The sequence below is a fragment of the Lytechinus variegatus genome, chromosome 4, assembly GCF_018143015.1.
Source record: "Lytechinus variegatus isolate NC3 chromosome 4, Lvar_3.0, whole genome shotgun sequence".
Lineage (NCBI taxonomy): Eukaryota > Metazoa > Echinodermata > Echinoidea > Temnopleuroida > Toxopneustidae > Lytechinus > Lytechinus variegatus.
In genome coordinates, this window is record NC_054743.1 from 56,242,987 (window position 1) to 56,264,440 (window position 21,454).

At 37.4% G+C, this 21,454-nt stretch overlaps 1 protein-coding gene across 1 annotated transcript in view; it reads right to left on the reverse strand.

The window, feature by feature from the left end:
- Positions 1-21,454, reverse strand: part of LOC121414368 — an 82,596-nt gene that overhangs the window by 41,643 nt on the left and 19,499 nt on the right. The window contains exons 2-4 of the mRNA XM_041607521.1: positions 16,669-17,424; positions 3,121-3,284; positions 2,372-2,637 (exon numbers count right to left, since the gene is read on the reverse strand). Of these exons, the coding sequence (XP_041463455.1) occupies positions 2,372-2,637; positions 3,121-3,284; positions 16,669-17,409 (1,171 nt within the window). The 5' untranslated portion in view covers positions 17,410-17,424. The remainder of the gene's footprint in view (positions 1-2,371; positions 2,638-3,120; positions 3,285-16,668; positions 17,425-21,454) is intronic.

Consider the following 21,454-nt stretch of genomic DNA (forward strand, 5'->3'; position numbering starts at 1 on the left):
CAGCCTATTTTGAGGAATAATCATCCTATAAACCCCCTGAACAGTCAAGGAAACTACCGCTTTTGCGAGAGCGACAGAATCTCGAATAACAGGGATTTGTGGTCGCATGACGTAATCGTTTAGGATCTCACCGAATAGCTCTCCTGTACAAAGTGAATGGGGTTTTCTGACATACCCTCACTAAAAAATCATATAAAAAAAGCACCACGGTGGCGGATTTTTATTTTCAAATATGTTTAAAAAAAAACTAAATTTCTCATCTATATTCGAAAAAAGAGAATTCGCCACCGTGGTGCTTAGATGCTATTGAAGAAGGAAGACACATTTATGATGGGAAAATGCAAGCAAAAGTTCTCGTAAGAGGACGTTAGTCTCTGCGTTCAGCCTTTGTGCCGCGATACTCCGCTGCATGTTGTAGCCGAACGTGTGGTGTGTGTGTGTGTGTACAAAGTGTACATAGAGCTATGGTACTACCATGGACCTTCTATGATCATGCTGAAAGTTATTTTGGGTACGGCATTACATAATATCTGATAAGAAAGACTTGGAAAATATATTCGTTCCCATGGTATAAGCCTCTAACCAGCTCTCCGGCGGTTAGTGCTATCATGGGCTAAATGGAAAATGGACATGCAGTTATCGATAATGTTCATAATCTAAACCATTGATCTCACACCTGTTCACTGCTAGCATGGATTATGTCGAATGGAGAATGGTCATGATCATAATGACATGACATGACATCATGATATTGCTTTTAACTCATCTGGGCTGGACGTTTGGGGGAAGTTTGGACATGGATCGAGCTGACAGGCAGACTTTTATAATGCACTTTATTTGGTGACCGTTAGCCCCGGCCCAATACTTTGCAGTATATTTGTTTTGAAGGTGAATACAGTATACTTTTTCGAATTCGTTGGCTTCGTCAACCAGCCAATGATTGTTTGACGACGTACAGACCTGTAGGCCTATTTGGCATGTTTTGAAATTGCATATCGACTTAATAATTTTCATGACTTCCGCCGGCACTAGTGGAAATAATATTATAATGTATTGATCATGGATTGTGCAGATCATAAGCTTTAGATGAATGCTCAGGAATTAACATGAAAGTTGGATATTACGGATATACATGACGGTGGATCCAAAAATATGGTCTAATTACGGCACATTTAACGTCCGGATTAAGGGTAAGTGATGAACGAAGATCAAATTAAATGCTTGACAATAAATGAGAGAGAGGGAAAGGGAGATGGGGAAAGAGAGCACCGAACAATGCACGGTTGTTAGCTCCATGGTTGTATACACGCGTACACATTTTCACCGCTCTTACCGAGTGTGTCGCACACATACATAAGGGTCTGAAAACAGCCGAGAAAGACTACACAGGGCGAAGGTTTTCAGTAATGATTCACGCTTCGATGAACGCAACTATCTCGAAAAAGGGACTTTTCAAACGATCTCGGAATACCGGGAGTTTCCCTGACTGCTGAAAGGTGTCTTTTATCTACTTTGAACCCTTTCACACGAAAAAGGAATATATCAGGATTAGGTGGGAGCCATTTCAGATTCCTAAATGAAAAACCTCTAATGAAATAGCCTATTTTTCAACTAGGTTGTCATATACACGACATTTCGCAAAATGTCAAAATTTACGATTTGAGGTACATGTAGGAAATTAACAACCTTTCTGCAAATTCCGAAACGAAATATTTTGCTGAAGTATTCTTCAAAGTGTAATCTTTCAGCTGGGCATGACAAAATTAAAAATTTGAAATTGCCCAAAATTACTTTTGGCGCACTTTTGTTTCGCCCCGGCCCACTGTCGCCGGTGATAGTAATAATAACTATACTTGCTTACATAGCGCTTAACACTTACTCTGTCAGAAGTCTCTCAAGCGCTCTACAGTATATGCATCATAATTACCCTGGCTTTAGCAGTGCAGCTGTTACGCGCGCTGCGTTTCAAGGAATAAATTCCTGCCAGGTACCCATTTACGTCACCTTGGTTGAGTGCAGCACAATGTAGATATATTTCGTGCTGAAGGAAATTACGCCATGGCGGGGATTCGAACCCACGACCCTCTGTTTCAGAGTCCGGAGACTAATCCACTGGGCCACAACGGTCCACTAGTAGCTCGAGCTAATGCCGAGGTAATAATAGCAAGTGATCATCCGCAGGCAAAACGCGCTATATAAATCCAGCTATTATTATTTTTATATTAAACTTATACTAACATTACTTACATCGTTTTCATAATTGCCTATCGTTATTGTAATTGTCAGCTTAGCAATCATTATAATCTTTTTAATCAAAATTGACGTCACTATCCGTTCTTTGCATAGCAGTATTGAAGGTGGTTGTATTAACCTTTCTGTACACTGTCGGCCAACTGTACAAGATTGATGTTTTTTAACTTGTTGGACAGTATCTCCCTCGCTTCAACTTGTGGGACTGTCTTCAGCCATTCACACAGCATCTTATAGGTAGCTTGCATTATGTTGCCAATGCTATCTCTCTCAAACCGACTTAGTTGAGCCTCAGTGAATTCTAGAGCTAGTCCAACCTTCCTGAAGTCTGATGGATCCATACCGTCAGCAAGGAGATGGAGTTCGAACTCAGTTAGATTGCCAGGGCTATACCATAAACAAAGACACTAGAGAGGCTCAAAGAGATATTTTTTTCAATTACTTTTCATGGAAAATTATATAATGTGTTAAATCATAGAAATATTTTACTTAAAAACTGTTAGATTTGGCATTTTTCAGATATGACATTGTAAAGAAAATGCACTATAGCTCGCCATGCAAACTGGATAAATTATCATGTTCATTGAGACATGTCTACACATAGCCAACAGGTATACTATACTCTGTCGATATAGTTTTGGATCAAAACCGTCGTGAAAATATTGCGAACCTGCGATTGTGCTTACACCCCGTCGTAAGGCAAAATTGACTTTATAGTATTTTGATCGTCCCTTACTGTACTCATAACGGTATAATGTAGTAGGCTGTATTAATGTAGAATATAATAATATAGTAATGATAATAAATGATAATACTAATTATGATGGTGATGATGATGATGAAAATGATGAATTATTTCAATTTTCTTACTCGGTATTTGGACCAGGATTTTGCTCCACGTCACCGGACCTCAGGAGGAGCACGTTAGTCATAATAGAACAGAAAAGATTCCTTTGTACTTTATCTGCGTCTCCACTTGATGAACATGACCTACTCACGGGAGAGATTGGTGTTCTATGAAACTCTGCGATCTCCTAAAACGAAGAGGACACGTGACAGAAAGACCTTCAAATAATAAACAGATAACCTTGCATACTGTTATATAACTTTACCGGATTCATGTCCTTCCGGCTTAATTTATATATTATATTAATATTCAGGTCCTTTGGAAGCGCATAGGAACGTTATATGACATGATATGATATGCGCAATACAGTACAAGAACTGCATTATTATTATTTTGTTCAAGCGGTGATAACGTACCTAACATTTGCCTAAAATTATCAACATATAGAAACATTAACTTTATTTTATCAATTCATTTTTTTTTACCATTTTTGCCCGAAAAGTGTTTCTGGCTAATTACAAATTAATTTTATTGATAAACTCAATATTGTCCAGATATCAACCTGTTTTGCATAGATTTCTAGGTATTCTAGGTTGCGCTAATCTAAAAGTGGATACACATTTCGTTTGCAAGGCAAACGTTTATATACATTTTATTTTCTTATTATCTTGCTAACGATGTATTCCTAATCTTTCTTACTTAGAAAAAGATGTTTCCAATGAATTATATATATACATATATATATATATATATATATATGAAGAATTGTAAGAGCAATTACATTTATTTATTTAGTTATTTCCTCTTTAAAGATATGTATAGCATAGAATGATCAAGAAAGTTCCAGTACAGCTTTGTTGGACACAAATATTTGAATAATATTTGTTATCTCTGGAATGACCCAAGAGAGACAATACAGACTGCTTTAAAATAGACTTGCATTGGCAGTGGAAATAAACAATAGGCTAAGCTATTTTGTTAACATTGTTGATATCACCGAGGTCATTCAAGAATGTTTTAGAATTTAGACTGCTCTAGAAATGGGCAGAATGTGCATTTTTAAAGGTCAAGTCTACCTCCCAAAAAATGATTTGACTAAATTGAGAAAAATCAGACAAGCACAATGCTGAAAATTTCATCAACATCGGATGTAAAATAAGAAAGTTATGGCATTTTAAAGTTTTGCTTATTTTCACCAAAATAGTTCTATGAACGAGCCAGTTACATCCAAATTAGAGAGTCGATGATGTCACTCACTCACTATTTCTTTTATGTTTTATTGTTTGAATTATACAATATTTACATTTTTACGAATTTTACGATTAGGACCTACTTGCCTAAAACACAAGATGTTAAAATAATGTAATTCCACGTGTTCAGGGAGGAATGAAACTTCATTTCACATGACAATGACAAGAAAATTAAAATATTTCATATTTCATATAATAAGTTACAAAAGAAACAGTGAGTGAGTGATGTCATTAGTTCCTTATTTGCATATTGCCCGAGATGTGCATATAACAGTTATTTTTTTGAAATGAAGTGAAACTTTATTAATGCCATAACTTTCTTATTTTACATCCGATTTTGATGACATTTTCAGTGCTATGCTTGTTGGATGTTCTCTTTTTTATTCAAATCAAGTCTTTGTTGGGGTGGACTTGTCCTTTAAAAACAACACAAGAAGCTACAAGAAGAGTGAATACTAAAAGCCTCTAGAAAAGTTGAAATTTGGATATATAAGCTGCAGTTTCTTCAAGGACTTCATCATATCATACCAGATCACTTCATCATACCAGTTCAGAACTAAGAGTTTTACGCCAGACTTTATGTCAGAGCAGACTTTATTTCCACCTGGAATATTTATCTTCTGTGGAATTATTTGCACACCATCAATGAACTGTTTGCAGTTATTTTGACAGAGAGGAATTCTCAGTTCTCATCGAGATCATCAACCTGTTTTAATGAACTCAACCAATTGCTAAAATTCACAGTTAACCATCATTAACATCGTCTTCATGGACATTTCAACTCTTACAGTGACTCTTATCATTCATCGTACTTCAACATCGGTTTCATCATCGCCATCATTGTGTACTTTAACCTAAGGAATTATAGCCAGCCAACTTGGACTTTTATGTTGATACTATTTTTGGAATAACTGCCAGAACTGGTTTCAAGAGACGTAAGACCATTATCATTTATGATTTGTTTATATTTGGTAATTATTTCCTTTAATAAAAAAAGGAAATCGATTTCAAGTTATTTTATTGTTACTTGTTGTAGTATCGTATACATATAAATAATCAAAATAAATGAAGAATAAAGGCAAAAAGAAGCTGCTGAAAACTGCTTATCTACAAAAAGAGCCAATGGAGTTTATTAGAGAGTCAAAAGGGGCCAAGCTTTTGATCCTAGCAGAATCTTCGTCGGAGGCAAAACGACTAACATATGAAGTGGAACAACCATAATATAGACCACAGACATTCAACAGCAACACTAGCAAGAAGGAGACAAAAGGGGCATTAGTGAGAATAGATGACCAATCAGGTTAATGAATGGATGAAAGAAAAAGAGTAGGCAGAGACAAAGGGAAGTTAGTGTAAGTTAGGTCAAAGAAATACCTCAAGCAAATAGAGATTAATATATGAGGCAGGCAACTTCAAACAGGATCTGGAACAAAACAGTGATAGAGGGTATGAGGAAGAGATGAATAACAAGAGAATTGGTGAGAGGTGGGTCAGACAGGTAACAAGAGAGCATTAAACAAACTAAGAGAAGAAAGTAAGTTTAAAAATAAATCTGTGTGTCACAAGTGGATATTCAAAATTAACATTTTTGTGATTTATATTCCTAATTTAGCTTAAGGAGCTAGAATAATTTTCAAGGATTTGATTAAGTAAAGCTGTGAAAGCGAGTACTTTGCAGCGAGCTATCTGCTGTAATAGGTGATCACTGTTGTAGAACTCTATTCTTTATGACCGCTTGCCCGTCATGCCCGTGGTAACATAAATTAGGCAAATGAGTTTGGGGTAAAGGTCACGAGCCACACCCGTCACGTTAGATCGGGCAAGGCTACATGCGGTTGGTTAGGAACCCGTCATTACGTTTCTTGTGTTTATTCAGACATGTTCTGTTTCAGTTCTTGCCAGCAAGCTTAAGGAAAGCCAAGATGGTTTATGTTTTCTTGTTTGAAGCCAGTGTTTGCTAATTTCTGTTGTCGAAGATGACACAACTAAACCTACACTTCAGTTCGAATACATTTCTTTTTGCTTGGAAAACTCACGTGCGGTGGTAAGCGTTCATTGAACTCTTTATTTATTGCGTATCAGAAAATAATGTGTATTTAGAGGTTGTGAATCATTCATCTATTAATACGTTTTATACAAGCATGATAGAAAGTCTCGTTTATGGTTAAATAGCTTTTTTTGGAAATGTTATATTGTGAAAAATGATCCATTATGACAAAGGAATAATTGAATTTTATTGCATTCGTGTTATCAACATTCTCCTTTTTTCTAATCAGAGATAGGATTGGTGTGTATGTGTATGAATGCGAGTGGTTGTGCTCAGAGGGCATTCGTTAAATCAAAGCGGATTTCAAATGAGATTTCTAGATGAAAATTTGAATTATTCTTTCAAACAGAGTTTTACTTGTGGTTTAAAACTGCTGTTAGTATGACGTCAGAAGGACAGTCGAACATTCCCCGATACACGCAACGTAGACGTCAGAGGGCGCTGTCTCCGGTGGGACGCTACGGAATCGTCGAGGAGTCGTCGCGTCGGTGGATCAGGACATCGCACATGCGTGACATCGATATCGTTGGACTTTTGTGTTTTGGCATGCCACATGGACATCGGGCCCATCCTTGAACTTTTTCAGGTTTTCCCCTTGTATGAATGTGCTTGATTGAGTGAGTGTTTGGGTGGTTTATTTAGATTTCATTTCAGATCAATTTTGCCAAAAAGAAATTCATTGTTTAATTTGATATAGGTAATTCATTGATAATGGAATTTCACTGATATGTGACATCAAAGAACTGGTTTGTAATTGAATTAAATGTACTTAAAATAAATTCAAAGTCTTAAAAGTCTATTATTTGATCTCTTGTCCTAAGATCTCCTTCTCTTATTTACTGGTTCCTTAACAGGGCCGTGACACTGTGAGTATAAACGTATATAAATATATCCAAAGGCAATGTATATAAAAATATATAGGTGCATATGGTGTAACTAATATTGTAATCTGCTGGGTGTGAGAAAAACAGAAGACTACATAGTAGAAGTAGAAGGAAAAACAAACATGTATATATGGAAGGGAAGCAAATTGCCTAAGAGGGTAAAAGCAAATAAACAAGCTGATGCTGTATGAGAGGGATGTAATTAAGAAATAAACCTTAGTAAACATGAAAATAAGTGGTAAATCTAAGAGGTGGGTGGAGAGAAAAAACAAATATAATTATTATATAGCCTGAATAATGGAGGAAAATTGAAGCTGAGCTTGTATGAGATATGGGAGGAAACTAGAGGCAGAAACTACAATGTTACTAATCTAAAAGAGCTGAGGGGAAAAATTATATGTGTACACAAATGGAAAGTGGATTAGAAGGATTAATCAGTCGTTCCCCTCTTGGATGTTCAGACCATGAGGTTGGATAGTGCGAAGTCGTCTCATCCAGAACTTCTCTCTGCTAGTACGGACTGAGTCAGGACGGGTACCTAAAGATTCGATGCCCAGTAGCATCATGTCAGTGATGGAGTGGTTGGGAAGGTTGAAATGGCGGCCAAAATGAGTGTCCAGCTTTGATGTGTTGACGGTGGATCTGTGCCCGTAGAATCCTTTCTAGAGTATGGTCTTGGTTTCCCCTACGTAATGTAACCTACAAACTCTGCAAGTGATGAGTCATACAACATTAGTGGTAGTGCATTTGATGTTGCCCTTGGTCTGGTGAGAAAGTCTGGTAGAGTTGCTGGTGAGAGTGTCGCCCTCGTGAATGTGTATTACACATATAATACACATGTTGCTGGTGCATTTGAAGGTGCCATGATGTATTGGAGAAGAATTGTTAGTGAGCGAGGGCAATTCAGCACGAATGATGAGGTTGCTTAGATTCGATGGGCGTCGGTAGAAGGGGAGTATCAGGAACGGCCTGTTGGAGACGATCAGAAGTGTGTAAAGTGTGGTGATTATCACAAAGGATTTTGCGGAGAGGGGGTGATTGGGATGGAAGGTGGTCACAGGCAGTATTCTGTCGGTAGTCTCTTGTCACTTTTAGGTTTTAGAATTTCAGATCTGGGGAGAGAACTAACTTTGTTGATTGCCAGTTGGACTGTCCTGGCCCCGTGGTCCCTGGTAGAGTGATGTTTCTGCAAATTCCTGGTATGGAAGGAAAAATCATGGTCCTCGGAGCAGACACGGCGAAGTCTGAGGGCTTGACTGTAAGCGATGCAGATTTTGCAGTGACGGGGGTGGCAGCTGGATGAGTGGAGGTACTAGTGGTATCTGTGGATTTCGTGTACAGGGTAGTGGTGATACCGTTAGGCTTTTTCTGGACTGTGACATCAAGGAAGTGGGTTTCTCGTTTGGAGAAATCAGAAGTGAATTTGGTGGTCCTTTGAAAGAATTGATGTGGTCAATGAATGTGTGGAGGTCCAGATGAAGAAAATGTCATCTATGTAATGCCACCAAATCCATGGGCGACAGGGCGCTGAATGTAACGTTTGCTGTTCCAGCTTGGTCATGAATAGACAGGCGAATGAAGGAGCCATCCGGGTGCCCATTGCTGTGCAGAATTTATGTAGGTAGTGCTGGTCCATGAAAGTGAAGTTGTTGTTTTATTGTTAGTACATGAGACATCATTGATTTTATATCGGCTATGGGGGACTGAAATGGCCACTGGCGGCCAAGGCTTCGCATGATGCTTGGATACCTTCATCGTGGGGGAATATTGGTGTACAGTGAAGAAACGTCCAAAGTGCCGATGATCACACTCTCGGGTATCTGTTCCTTAATGTCATTGAGTTTTCTGAGAAAGTCCGGAGTGTCGTGGATGTAAGAGGGAGAACTTGACACAAGGGGGTTAATGTGGTAATCAACAAAAAGAGATGTTCTCTGTTGGGGAACCATTTCCTGAGAGGATGGGTCGATCAGGGTTGCCAGGTTTGTGGATCTTGGGCATGTTGGGGAGGAGATAGAAGCAGGCATGTTTAGCATTAGTAGGGGAGAGAATTTGTGGGCCTTCTCGGCAGTGGCGTAGACAGGTCCTTAGACCTGGGGGGATGATTCCTACTAGCTGGGTCATATATATATATATATATATATATATATATATATATATATATATATATATATATATATATATATGTATGTATATCTATATATATTATATATATATATATATATATATATATATATATTATATAGATTTATACATATATATATATATATATATATATAAAATTAATATATAAATATAAAGAATGAAGGAGATAACGTACTCGATAAAAACAAAATATCATGGGCCAAAGCAGACGAGTTAAAGATAACAAAATAACACGATCTGCCTCATGGAGTATCTCGTGTGTCTTTTAATCACTTTGCTTTCAGCAATAAACAGGGCATCCAGTAATAAACAAACTTCCTTGCACATTTTTCATGGCAGTAATCTTTTGTTTGATTAATGACAATGAGTAAAGATGATCATAAGAGAAATGTCATTTGTCGGATGTCTAGTTATCATCTTGGTCATGACAGTCCTGCTAAACATGATCTAGAATAACTAGTATTCCTTATTTTACTAGTATAGTCAATGATAGTAGTATACTCTTTTAAAAGTAGCGATATTGTTAATGATCAAACGAATGAATCAACAACTAAAGGAATAAACAAATAAACAGCCAAATAACTAAAAAAAATATCAATTACAATTATAGTAATAGGGGTAAAATAAAAAAAGCTCAACATTATATTTCTTATCCACGTGCAGATATGCGGACACTAAAATGATAAGCACACTCTGTTTAAAATTACCATGATTACAAAGGCTTGATTGAATTAAGTATGGAAATGAAATATAAAAGTCAATGTTACAACTATTTTAATTATTTTAGACCCCCTGGACAGTTAATAATATATACATACTTCCAACAATGCTCGATCCTTTTAATGTACTCACTATTAAACTCACCCATAAATTGGACCTTCATTTAAAAAAAAAAAACAATCCATTTCAGTACGAGTTAACCCATCAAATGGACATGTATATTGTATTACCAGTTGTGAGAATTATGTTTTCTATTCGCAATTGTCTGCCTCCTTCGCTTTATCTTCTTATACCTTGTATAGCTCTGACTACCCTTTTTTTTCTTATTTATTTGATTCACCCGCTCTCTCACACTTTCTCATACACTCCATCTTGTTTCATCTCCCCCCCTCTCATATTATTTTTCTCCCGACTTTCTTTCACGATCATTCGTTTGTTTTCCCCTCTCAATTTATTTCTCTTTTGTAAGTGCTTATTCTACCTATACTTCTTAATAGTTAATTGTAATATATATTTGAAATTTGTTACAGGCCACCTATTGTGTAAACATTGTTACTTCAATTCAGAATTTCTGCTATTGTAATAATGTTTTGTATTCTAATAATTTTATCCAGTACTTTGCAAATCATTTTGTATCTGTTTGCTCGAAATAAATACCATTATTATTATTATAAACCTCACCGGGTTGTCGGAAGTAAACTGTATAGATAATTTTTTCGCGTAAATGCGCGAGATGATTATGTTCTTTGTCAAAGGTCCGACAATGAACACGCTGAGGGTCGAGTTAGGCTAAATTGTTCTGTGATCTTAGACCATAAATTAATCTTATCCATGGATTGATTCAATCTGCCTTCGTGAATTAAGGCATGTCTGTAGATTTAATGATTCTACCTTCTTTGAAAAGCGCAAAGTACTCTGAAAAAATTAGTGAAATAGTTCACTCTTCAAGGAGTGAATATAGAAGAGTGAATATTGAGTGAAAAAACCTCGGATATCACTGAGGCCATCCAAAATTTGCACTTTCATTCCAAAATCATTCATTTACTAATTCGCTCCTTAGAGACTGAAAATTTTCACCTTTCCTTTGCAAAGTAGGGGTTGAGGACATGGCCAGCAGGGAAAAGGGTCAGTGTAAGTGTATAGATAATTTCTTATTAATTCGTTTGAACAGTGTTAATGTGTTATGAAAGCAATTGCTCTGAAAGGGAGTGATTAAGCGACACTTTCTTAAATCTGTAATTAAATATTTTGAACTTATCTCCTTTGCAAATACATAATTATTATAAGGAAATGTACTTGGTGAAACTCTGAATAACGATCCTTAAATGTATATGACGACGCAAGACAGTTGTTATCACTTAAAACTTGCAAGTTGTAAATACATATAAGATGATTGACTCTGAATAAAAGTCCAATTTTGATCATGTTTGTCATTGCTGTACGTTATGATTATTACTGCTATTATTATTGATTGATTTTAACTAGCATTCATTGCTTTATTACTGTATAGTTTTGCTTCTTCCCCACAGAAACCTGGGGGGGGATGATTGTACACACCATCCCCCCACCTAAAATTCTGGGGGGATGCATCCCCCCATCCCCCCGCTATCTACGCCTCTGCTTCTCGGAGAGATGTCTGTGTTCTTTCATGTCATTCAGTGTCGATTGGATATGCAGGGAGAAATTACAAGAGGGGTCAGAATCAAGGAGTGCATAGTGAGATCGATTATTGAGATGTTTCATGGCTTCATCGATGTACTGCTGGCGGTCCATGAAGACGACGGCTGATTCTTTGTCTGCAGGCTCGATGATGTCGGACCTGTTTGAGTGATGAGAGAGCCTGGCGTTCTTCTCGAGGAGGGTTGTCATGTACTCTGGTGTCGAGGGTATCTGCGGAGCAAACTTTGGATGAGACAGCTTGAATGTACATTTTCAGGGAAGGAACTCTATTCTTGAGTGGAGTCCATGTGCGTTTCGGTAGAAAGGCTCGGTATCAGAAGGGGGTTCATCTAAAAAGAACTCTTTGAGACGTATACTGTGATAGAATGCAGAGAGGTCTTGGCTGAGAGCTATCTGTTCAACTTCTGGTGGCGTTGGGAAAAACTTGAGCCCTATAGAGAGAAGAGAGGTTTCTGCTTGGGAGAGAGGGGAGGATGAGAGATTAACAACCAAGTGGGGGATGCATCATTGTTGTTGGTATGTCGTCTAAACCTGATTGACCATTGTCGCTTCTTTGTGAGGTTACCTATTTTCTTGTTCCTGTGTTCAATGAGGAGAGACCTGTGTTTAGAGAGATCAGATTCAATTTCATCATTATACTGAAGCCACTGGGTGTGGGTACAAAAAGAACGTAGTTTGTTTTTCCAGCTACTGATGTCAGCTGAAAATAGATCAAGAGAAAAAAACACTCTTCGGAGAGGATGTTAATTAGTCGAACTGAAGCTCCATGTAAGGTCTGGTTCCAGCGAGTGCAATGAACTTGGATGCCTGTATGTATAATGCGATTGAGGGAATAAAATCTGTAATTGTCCTGGTGAAAAGAGGTCTAGAGGGCCTTCAACTTGATCTTCCTGACATGCCTGAGCTGGTGAAATAACGATAGATGATTAGTCATGGTAGAAAAGAGACCTAGAATAAAAAAAAGTGTAAAAAAAGAAAATGGATATTCATAACAAATCAAAATATAAAGAAAAAGAAAAGTAAAGTAAATTTGAACTGGACCAAAAGAAAAAAATACACAAAATTAATTAATTCAAGCTGAAAAGTAAAATCGACACAGAACATATTAGGACCCTGGGATAGAAAGGAAGTATTACAAAATATGGGAGAGAAGTTGAAATTAGAACAGACAAAGATACCAGATAACTGTGGAAAGAAATTAAAAAGAAAACACTAAAATACAAATACAAAAAAAAACATATATGGATAAAACAAGACAAATTAGATAAGGAGGATCACATGGGAGTGATACAGCAGCAGAAAGAGATTAATAGCAAAACGAAGCTGCTGAAAACTGCTTACCTAAAAAAAGAGCCAATGGAGTAAATTAGAGAATCAAAAGGGGCCTAAGCTTTCGATCCCAGCAGAATCTTCGTCGGAGGCAAAATGACAAACATATAAAGTGGAACAACCATAAAAATATAGACCACAAGAAGACAAAAGGGGCATTAGTGAGAAGAGATGACCAATCAGGTTAATGAAGGGGATGAAAGAAAAGGAGTAGGCAGACACAAATGGAAGCTAGTGTAAGTAACGCCAAAGAAAGACCTCAAGCCAAGAGAGATTAAGATGATTATGAGGCAAGCAAAATCAAACAGGATCTGCAACAAAACACTGATAAAGGGTACGCTGGTGTACAGAGGATTTGCCACAGGGGAGGCAAACCGTCCGCCAAAAAATTTGACAATAAAAAAGGTCTTCAATCACAAATAAAGGATTTCGTACCGGAAAAAAAATTGACAAGCAATAACGGTCTTTAAGTTTGTCAGGGGGGCAATAAAGGTCTTTAAGCTCGTCAGGGGGCCAGGGACACGTCCTTTACATGGGCTGTGGCTCGTCAGGAGGGGCCAGATTGCCCCCCCCCCCAGGTACGCTAGTGAGAGGTTATAAGAGATGAATAACAAAAGAATTAGTGAGAGTTGGGTCAGACAGGTAACATAGAATGGCATAATAAACTGGTGCATAAGAGTGGGGGGGGGGGGGGGAGAATGGGGAACAACTGATAATGTGCAAAGGACATAAGTATGTATGATATATCATTAAACAAGCTAAGAGAAGAAAGTAAGTGTAAAAATGAATCTGTAAGTATCAAAGTATATAAATATATCCAAAAGCAATGTATATGACAAAATATGTATAAATATACATATGGTGTAACTGATATTGTAATCCGCTGGGTGTGAGGGGGAAAAACAGAAGACTATAAAAGTAGAAGAAAAAAAAACCTGTCCATATGGGAGGGAAGCAAATTGCCTAAAAGGGTAAAAGCAAATAAAGAAGCTGATGCTGTATGAGACAGAGGGTAAATTAAAGGTCAAGAAAAATGTTGATTCGAATCAATAGAGAGAAATCAGACAAGCACAATGCTGAAAATTTCATCAAAATCGGAAATAAAATAAGAAAGTTATGACATTTCAAAGCTTCGCTTATTTTCAACAAAATAGTTATATGAACGAGCCAGTTACATCCAAATGAGAGAGTCAATGATGTCACTCACTCACTATTTCTTTTGTTTTTTATTGTTTGAATTATACATTATTTCAATTTATACGAATTTGACGATTAGGACCTCCTTGCCTGAAGCACAGAATGTTAGAATAACGGAATTCCATGTGTTCAGGGAGGAATGAAACTTTATTTCACATGACAATGGCGAGAAAATAAAATGTTTCATATAATAAATTACAAAAGAAATAGTGAGTGAGTGATGTCATCAACTCTCTCATTTGGATGTAAATGGCTCGTTCATATAACTATTTTGTTGAAAATAAGCGAAACTTTAAAATGCCATTACTTTCTTATTTCACATCCGATTTCGATGAAGTTTTCAGTGTTATGGTTGTTGAATTTTTCTCTTTCCAGTCAAATCAAGTTTTTGTTGGGGTGGACTTGTCCTTTAAGAAAAAACATTGTAAACATGAAAATAAGCAAAATAATTAAGTGGTAAATCTAAGAGGTGAGTGGAGAGAAAAAAAATAAATATATAATTATTATATCGCCTGAACAAGGGAGGAAAATTGGAGCTGAGCTTGTATGAGATATGGGAGGAAAGTAGAGGCACAAACTATAATGTAACTAATCTAAAAGAGCTGAGGGGAAAAATTATATGTGTACACAAATGGAAAGTGGATTAGAAGGATTAATCAGTGGCTCCCCTCTTGGATCTTCAGGCCATGAGGTTCTTTCTTTCATCCCCTTCATTAACCTGATTGGTCATCTCTTCTCACCCCTTTTGTCCCCTTGTTTCTAGTGTTGCTGTTGAATGTCTGTGGTCTATATTATGGTTGTTCCACTTTATATGTTTGTCATTTTGCCTCAGACGAAGATTCTGGTAGGATCGAAAGCTTAGGCCCCTTTTGACTCTCTAAATGAAGAATAGTCAAACAATATATTTGGGCATTCTGTGACTTTTCTTCATTTAGTTTGATTATTTTTTTTTCCTTCCGTGACTGGGAACATACATATTTGATTTAAGCTACGCCTACCATTGTTCTCTTCATCCATTTCTTTCACACAATATATAAATAATAGAGTTGCCAAAGCTATAGTATATGTATAACTTCACACATTTGTATACTTTCTCCCATACGTATACTGTATCAAAGCAATAGCTTTGATCCAGCTGAGGCATGGCGGCTTGTCATTGTTCGAATCCCACCTTCGCCCGACAAAGGAAATTATAATTGGTATGGTGTCGAAAATCTGTCTATCTGACGGTCAATCGTATCGGCGTCGCCCTCGCCACTTACCCATCTCTGTGGTCTAGTGGTTAAGGCAACGGCGTTCAAAGCTGGGGGCCCGGGTTCGATTCTCGGCAGAGACATTTTTTCGACATCACCATTTTTTTCCAAACGGTAGATAGCTCTGGGGAACCTTGATTTAAGCTACGCCTACCATTGTTCTCTTCATCAATTTCTTTCACACAATATATAAATAAAGGGGTTGCCAAAGCGCTGTAGTACATGTATAACTTCTCACATTTATATGTATACATATATATACATATGAAGAGCTCACTTGCAAAAAGGGTTAGGTCCAAATTTCATCAAATTTGATTTTTTTTTGTCTTAAATTTTTTTAGTAGCTCTATAAGATGACACCAAGAAATGTTGAAATTCTTATTAAAATGTGATCTAAAGTGGCAAAGAAAAATCTTTTTTTTCAAAAGGGTTAGGTCCATTTCAGTTAATTGCAAAGAGGGTTAGGTCCACACAGATTTTTTTTGGGAAAATAAAATTTTAAGACAGATAGATTTCTTTAATACCCAATTTTATGTTCTCATGGTTGAGTTTCATGAAAATTTAGTTTCGCATAAGATTATTGCAATATGGGAGAATTAAAAAAAAAGAATTTCTTGGAGTGGACCTAACTCTTTTTTGCAAACAAACTCTTTTGAAGACATCATTTGTTTAAAGGGGTTAGGTCCATTGTTTATAAATTTTATTGTTTTCTGTCTCAAAGCCTCTACATTTTTTCGCTGATGAAAACAACAAAACTTTCAAATTAACGTGAATAAAAGTGACAAAGAAAAATCAATTTTTTAATAAAAATAGTTTGGATTCATTTCAGCTCGCTTGCAAAAGAGGTTAGGTACACAATGATATTTGTTAAAGAATATATAGAAAAAAATTGGAGACAGGTAGATTTCTTTGATACCCAATTTTATGTTCACATGATAGGGTAGTAACTCGTGACATTTTCGTTTCTCATAAGGATATTGCAATAAGTGAGAATAAAAAACATGCAATAGTCCAAAGTTGACCTAACCCCTTTTGAAACAAAAGTCTTGATATATCATATCAGCCTTACCCCCGTACACGATATGTGCTGAGCGTTGCTAGATGTATCCAGATCAGTACAACGCGACGATAGACCATGTATCCCCGACCGTAAAGGTATTGACGTAATATCTTTCTCGCCATGTTTGCCCTCGTCCTGAGAACTAGCTACCTGTGAGTATGACTCCGATGTGCCATCATGTTGGTCTGGTTCACGTATTTGAAGCAAATCGCATAGGCTAGGAGATGATACGCCGTTAATGGTTATGTATCTCATGTCCAACTCGTCTAGGTCACAAGGCTCTGGAGCCTTGATGTCAGTAGGATCAGAGGCAGGAATGGATTCCTTCCCTGTCGGCTCTGTTGAACAAGTTGAAAACGTATGGTCATCAGCACACTTCAAAGATCCTTGCTGAGCTTGTTGAGTGATATTACGGAGGCTTATTATATCACATGGAGATCCATTGGCGGTGTCATAACCAGGAATGGCTGAAGTCGACATAGTCTCAGAACACACATCAACCGTGTTACTGTTGATGTTACATGGGAATTCATTTTTGACGGTTTTCATTTCTACATTATCCGAAGACGGATGTTGTTGACAGGACGCACTGGCATTTTTGCTATTTTCACCTCTTGAGGAAACATTGGAAGATTGATTCCGTCTATTGTCATTTTCTTTTGATTGTTCAGTTTCTTTCTGTGGATCATGACGATACCTCCTAAGATACGTGCCGATCCTAACACGCCAGACACTTAGAGATACAGGCATGGTGACATCAGGAAACTGCGTGGCATAAGCAGAGAACGTAACATTGATAAACAGTTGACGCATCGATTTATTAATGTATTAAAACAATCAGGATAATTGAACTTCAAAAATATACTTTTTCGAATACAAACATAGTGGTCAGAATTCTGAACATAAACCATGGTCTACAGTTGTGGTTATCACTAATGGGAGACAAATGTGACGCAATTATCCATAATTATATGATCATTTTGTCATCACATTTTGCACTAAAAAATTGCAAATAGCTTCCTATAGTTTTACCCTAGACTTTAACCTTGTTTGAAAATAAACCATCTTCGTATAAAGCATGTATGCTTGCGAAGATAATGACGATCAAAAGTGTTTTGTTAAACTTGCTCTCATTTTTTTTCGGAATCAAATTTTAACACACATGGTTCTAATGATCTTTGGGTAGTATCACATGAAGTGTCGAGGTAGATTGGTAAAAGGTCAAGTAGGGGTCAAAAGGTCAGGGTTTTGTTCAACTTGGTATAATTTCTTAATTTTCTCCATCACTTGTGTTACACTTGCTAAAAACCATCCTTAACCACATGTGTGTTCATAACGATGATAGGGTCAAGTTTTACGTTGCATATTTTATTAATTGCGAAATCAGACGAAACTCGTTGTTTGCGAGCCACCTTGTTTTAATTCGAATGCAAATTCATGATGATTAAAATATCGAACAAAATACATCAACAGATAGGCTCACATTACAGCGGTTTGTCTTAAAACAAGGTATAAGTCTGGGGCAAATCTATGGGAAGCTAGTTGCAATTTGTTAGTGCAGCCCAACATGGAAAATTGAGATGGTTCCAACTAATGCGTGCAATAAAACTATCCTAAGAATTATTATACCATCCGGATCCCTGATCAGTAAGAGCAGGCGGTCATGTTGTACATAACCTTACAAACAACTGAAATATTATAAAACAAACTTGTGTGTTTGGATAACATTAAGTGAAATGGAAAGAAGTAATTGAGGCCCGGCATTATACATGTAAAAAGGGATCAGGACAACTACCCCCCGTACAATTACCCCCTGGACAACTACCCCCCGAGGACAATTACCCCCGGACAATTACCCCCCGGACAACTACTCCCCGGACAACTAACCCCCGGACAATTACCTCCCGAGGACAACTACCCCCGGACAATTACCCCCGGACAATTACCCCCGGACAATTACTCCCGGACAATTACCCCCGGACAATTACCCCCTGGACAATTACCCCCGGACAACTACCCCCCCGGACAATTACCCTCCCCCAAACAATTACCCCCAGAAAATCCCCCCCCCCCTTCTCTCCAGCATCAAGGTTAGAATTAAGCGGGACCTATTGTAAGTTTTGGTCGGTGTCACAGGTTTTCGAAATATTTTATCTTACGTTAATAACTTTTTACTTTTTTCTTTCTCTATTATATTGGTCTTTCTCCTGTTCTCTCACTTTCTTTTTTCCTTTTTTTTTCTTTAGCGGCGCCTTCTGCATCATGAAAAATGGGGGGGGGGGGGCTTCTACCTCAAACCTCCCATTTGGCTATGCATATATACATCAGAAAATGTGTAAAGTGGCCCTCATACCAAGTTTTCATAGAAAGATTCAACACGATTAGTCATAATAATCATAAATGCTGAATATCTCTGATTCCAACTGGTCTGATTTTAAAAAATATTTATTTTGGGTTTAATTTCAGGAAAGAAATCAGGCAAATAGATAAAACGTAAAAAAGACACCTTCACAGGTAGAAATATTGATAACGCAACTATCAACACTAACATCGTCAAGTAGGACCTATAAACCTGATATTTTAAAACAATTCAACTAACAAGTAGCTAAGAATTATGAAACAATTGGTGCACATTCCAGATTAATAATAATTATAACTTGCTTATATAGCACTTAACACTTACTTTGTCAGAAGTCTCTAAGCGCTCTACAGTATATGCAGCATAATTACCCTGGCTTTAGCAGTGCAGCTGTTACGCGCGCTGCGTTTCAAGAAATAAATTCCTGCCAGGTACCCATTTACCTCACCTGGGTTGAGTGCAGCACATGTGGCTTTATGACTTAATACAGTAAGGTAAAAGAGAGAGCGGCGTTGGCTCAGTCGGTAACGCGTCTGCCCGTCGAACCAAAGATCGTGGGTTCGAGTCCACCCCGGGCGGATGACTGAAGCCAGTGCGTTTTGTGTAAACTTCTCTCCCATGTTTCATAGATGCAGGCTATGATACAATGGAAAACACTCCGTCCCTCGGATAGGACGTGAAATGGAGGCCCCGTGTAGAGGAGAGTCACCACCTTTGCACGTTAAGAACCCACTGCACTATCACCACCTTTGCACGTTAAGAACCCACTGCACTATTCGTATAAGAGTAGGGGGAAACCCCGGTGTAGTGGTCCACCTGCATTCCCCCAATCAGTTATATCGGGAGGAGAGACCTGCGGGTCATAGTGATTCAGTTCGCTTTTCGCCTCCCAGGCACAGGTGACGCCAAACAAATAATAATTTATGCAAAGATAATAACACACACAAGAACACCTTGTCATTATACCATTTAGGCCCTAAATGGTAAAATTACAAGGTGTTTTTGTGTGTATTATTCTGGGTGAAAGCAAGTAGACATTACAGAAGGAAATTAAGTACTAAAATTACGAAATTGTAAACATTATGACATAATCAAATACAGTGTTTTTTCTATACAAATTGACAATCATGGTAGTATACATATAAGGACGGTTTGTAAGAATTTATAAAGAAGTAGGCCTATGCAAATCAAATAATGCGACCAAGCAGCGTGAGCTGAAAATATTAATAGTTAGACCATAAAACGGACATTTTACAGAGCACTTGAAAAATCAATTTGTAAATTTAAAAATAATAAAAGCTCGATATCCGAGATGAAATATGTTTTCTATATTGACTTCAAAACTTGATATTTTAAGCTCCATATCAGCTTATATTGAGCAAGATATGAATCTCATCGAAAAGGCAATGCGAGCGGGAAGCGTGAGCGAAAAGTTAATGAAGTGACATAAAAAGAAAATCTTCCCTTCACCTTATATTATTCAATCCTCTTCTTCCTTTCAATTTCCTCTTCTTTTTTCTTCTATCTTTCCCCTTCTTTTTTTTTCTTTCTCCCCCTTTGTTTTGCTCCGTCAATTTTATTCAGGGGGCAAACCAAGTCTCAGGGAGGCCTGGGGCACGTACCCCTCTGGCCCCCCGTATACTACGCCAATGCGAAGATTGCAAAATGAATGATCTTATGCTATGGTGACATACAAATTATGATCGAATTCTGGGTTTCGTAAAGATTTGTAGATGGCCGGGCGAATCAAGCTCTTGCCAATAGGGGGGGGGGGGCGAAATTTTTGTCACCCATATTTACCCAGATTGGCCGCTCAAATTTGATTTTAACTTGTTTTTTGAAGGGGTTGTCCCTGTGGAGTAATGGGCCAAAAATGTTGAGGGGGCTCAATACAGCGTATCACGTAAACATTAATAAGAAGTTGTGAGCGAAGCGAGCGAGCAAAAATTTCAACATTTTTATCACAAAAATCAAAGTTTTTGATAGATTTTGACATAACATTTTTCGAAAATGATAGGCTTATATTTCACCCTCATCCCTTTGCTTTTGTCTTTTTTTCTTAGTCGTGAAAAATAAGGGCGGTGGGGGGGGGGGCAAAACGCTGATATCGTATTAGTCATTTCTACGCTTTATTCTTATAAAACAACATAAAAAGTGTAATTGTCTTATAAGCCCTATTTAAATAGTGCGAGCGCGAAATACTCAAAATCTCTTTCGTACTTTGTAGTTGTTAAAATATTACATTTAATTAATTCATTGTAAGCGGTTATGGCCTAATGGGAAAAGCGCAGTTCAAGTAATAAGTAATAATAAACAATAAAAATATATATTTTCACCTGAAAATTTACGATTTTGGGAATGTTTGTGAAGCTAAACAAGATGCGTATGTAACTATATAGATAATTACTGCGAGCGCTAAGCGCGAGCACAAACTTT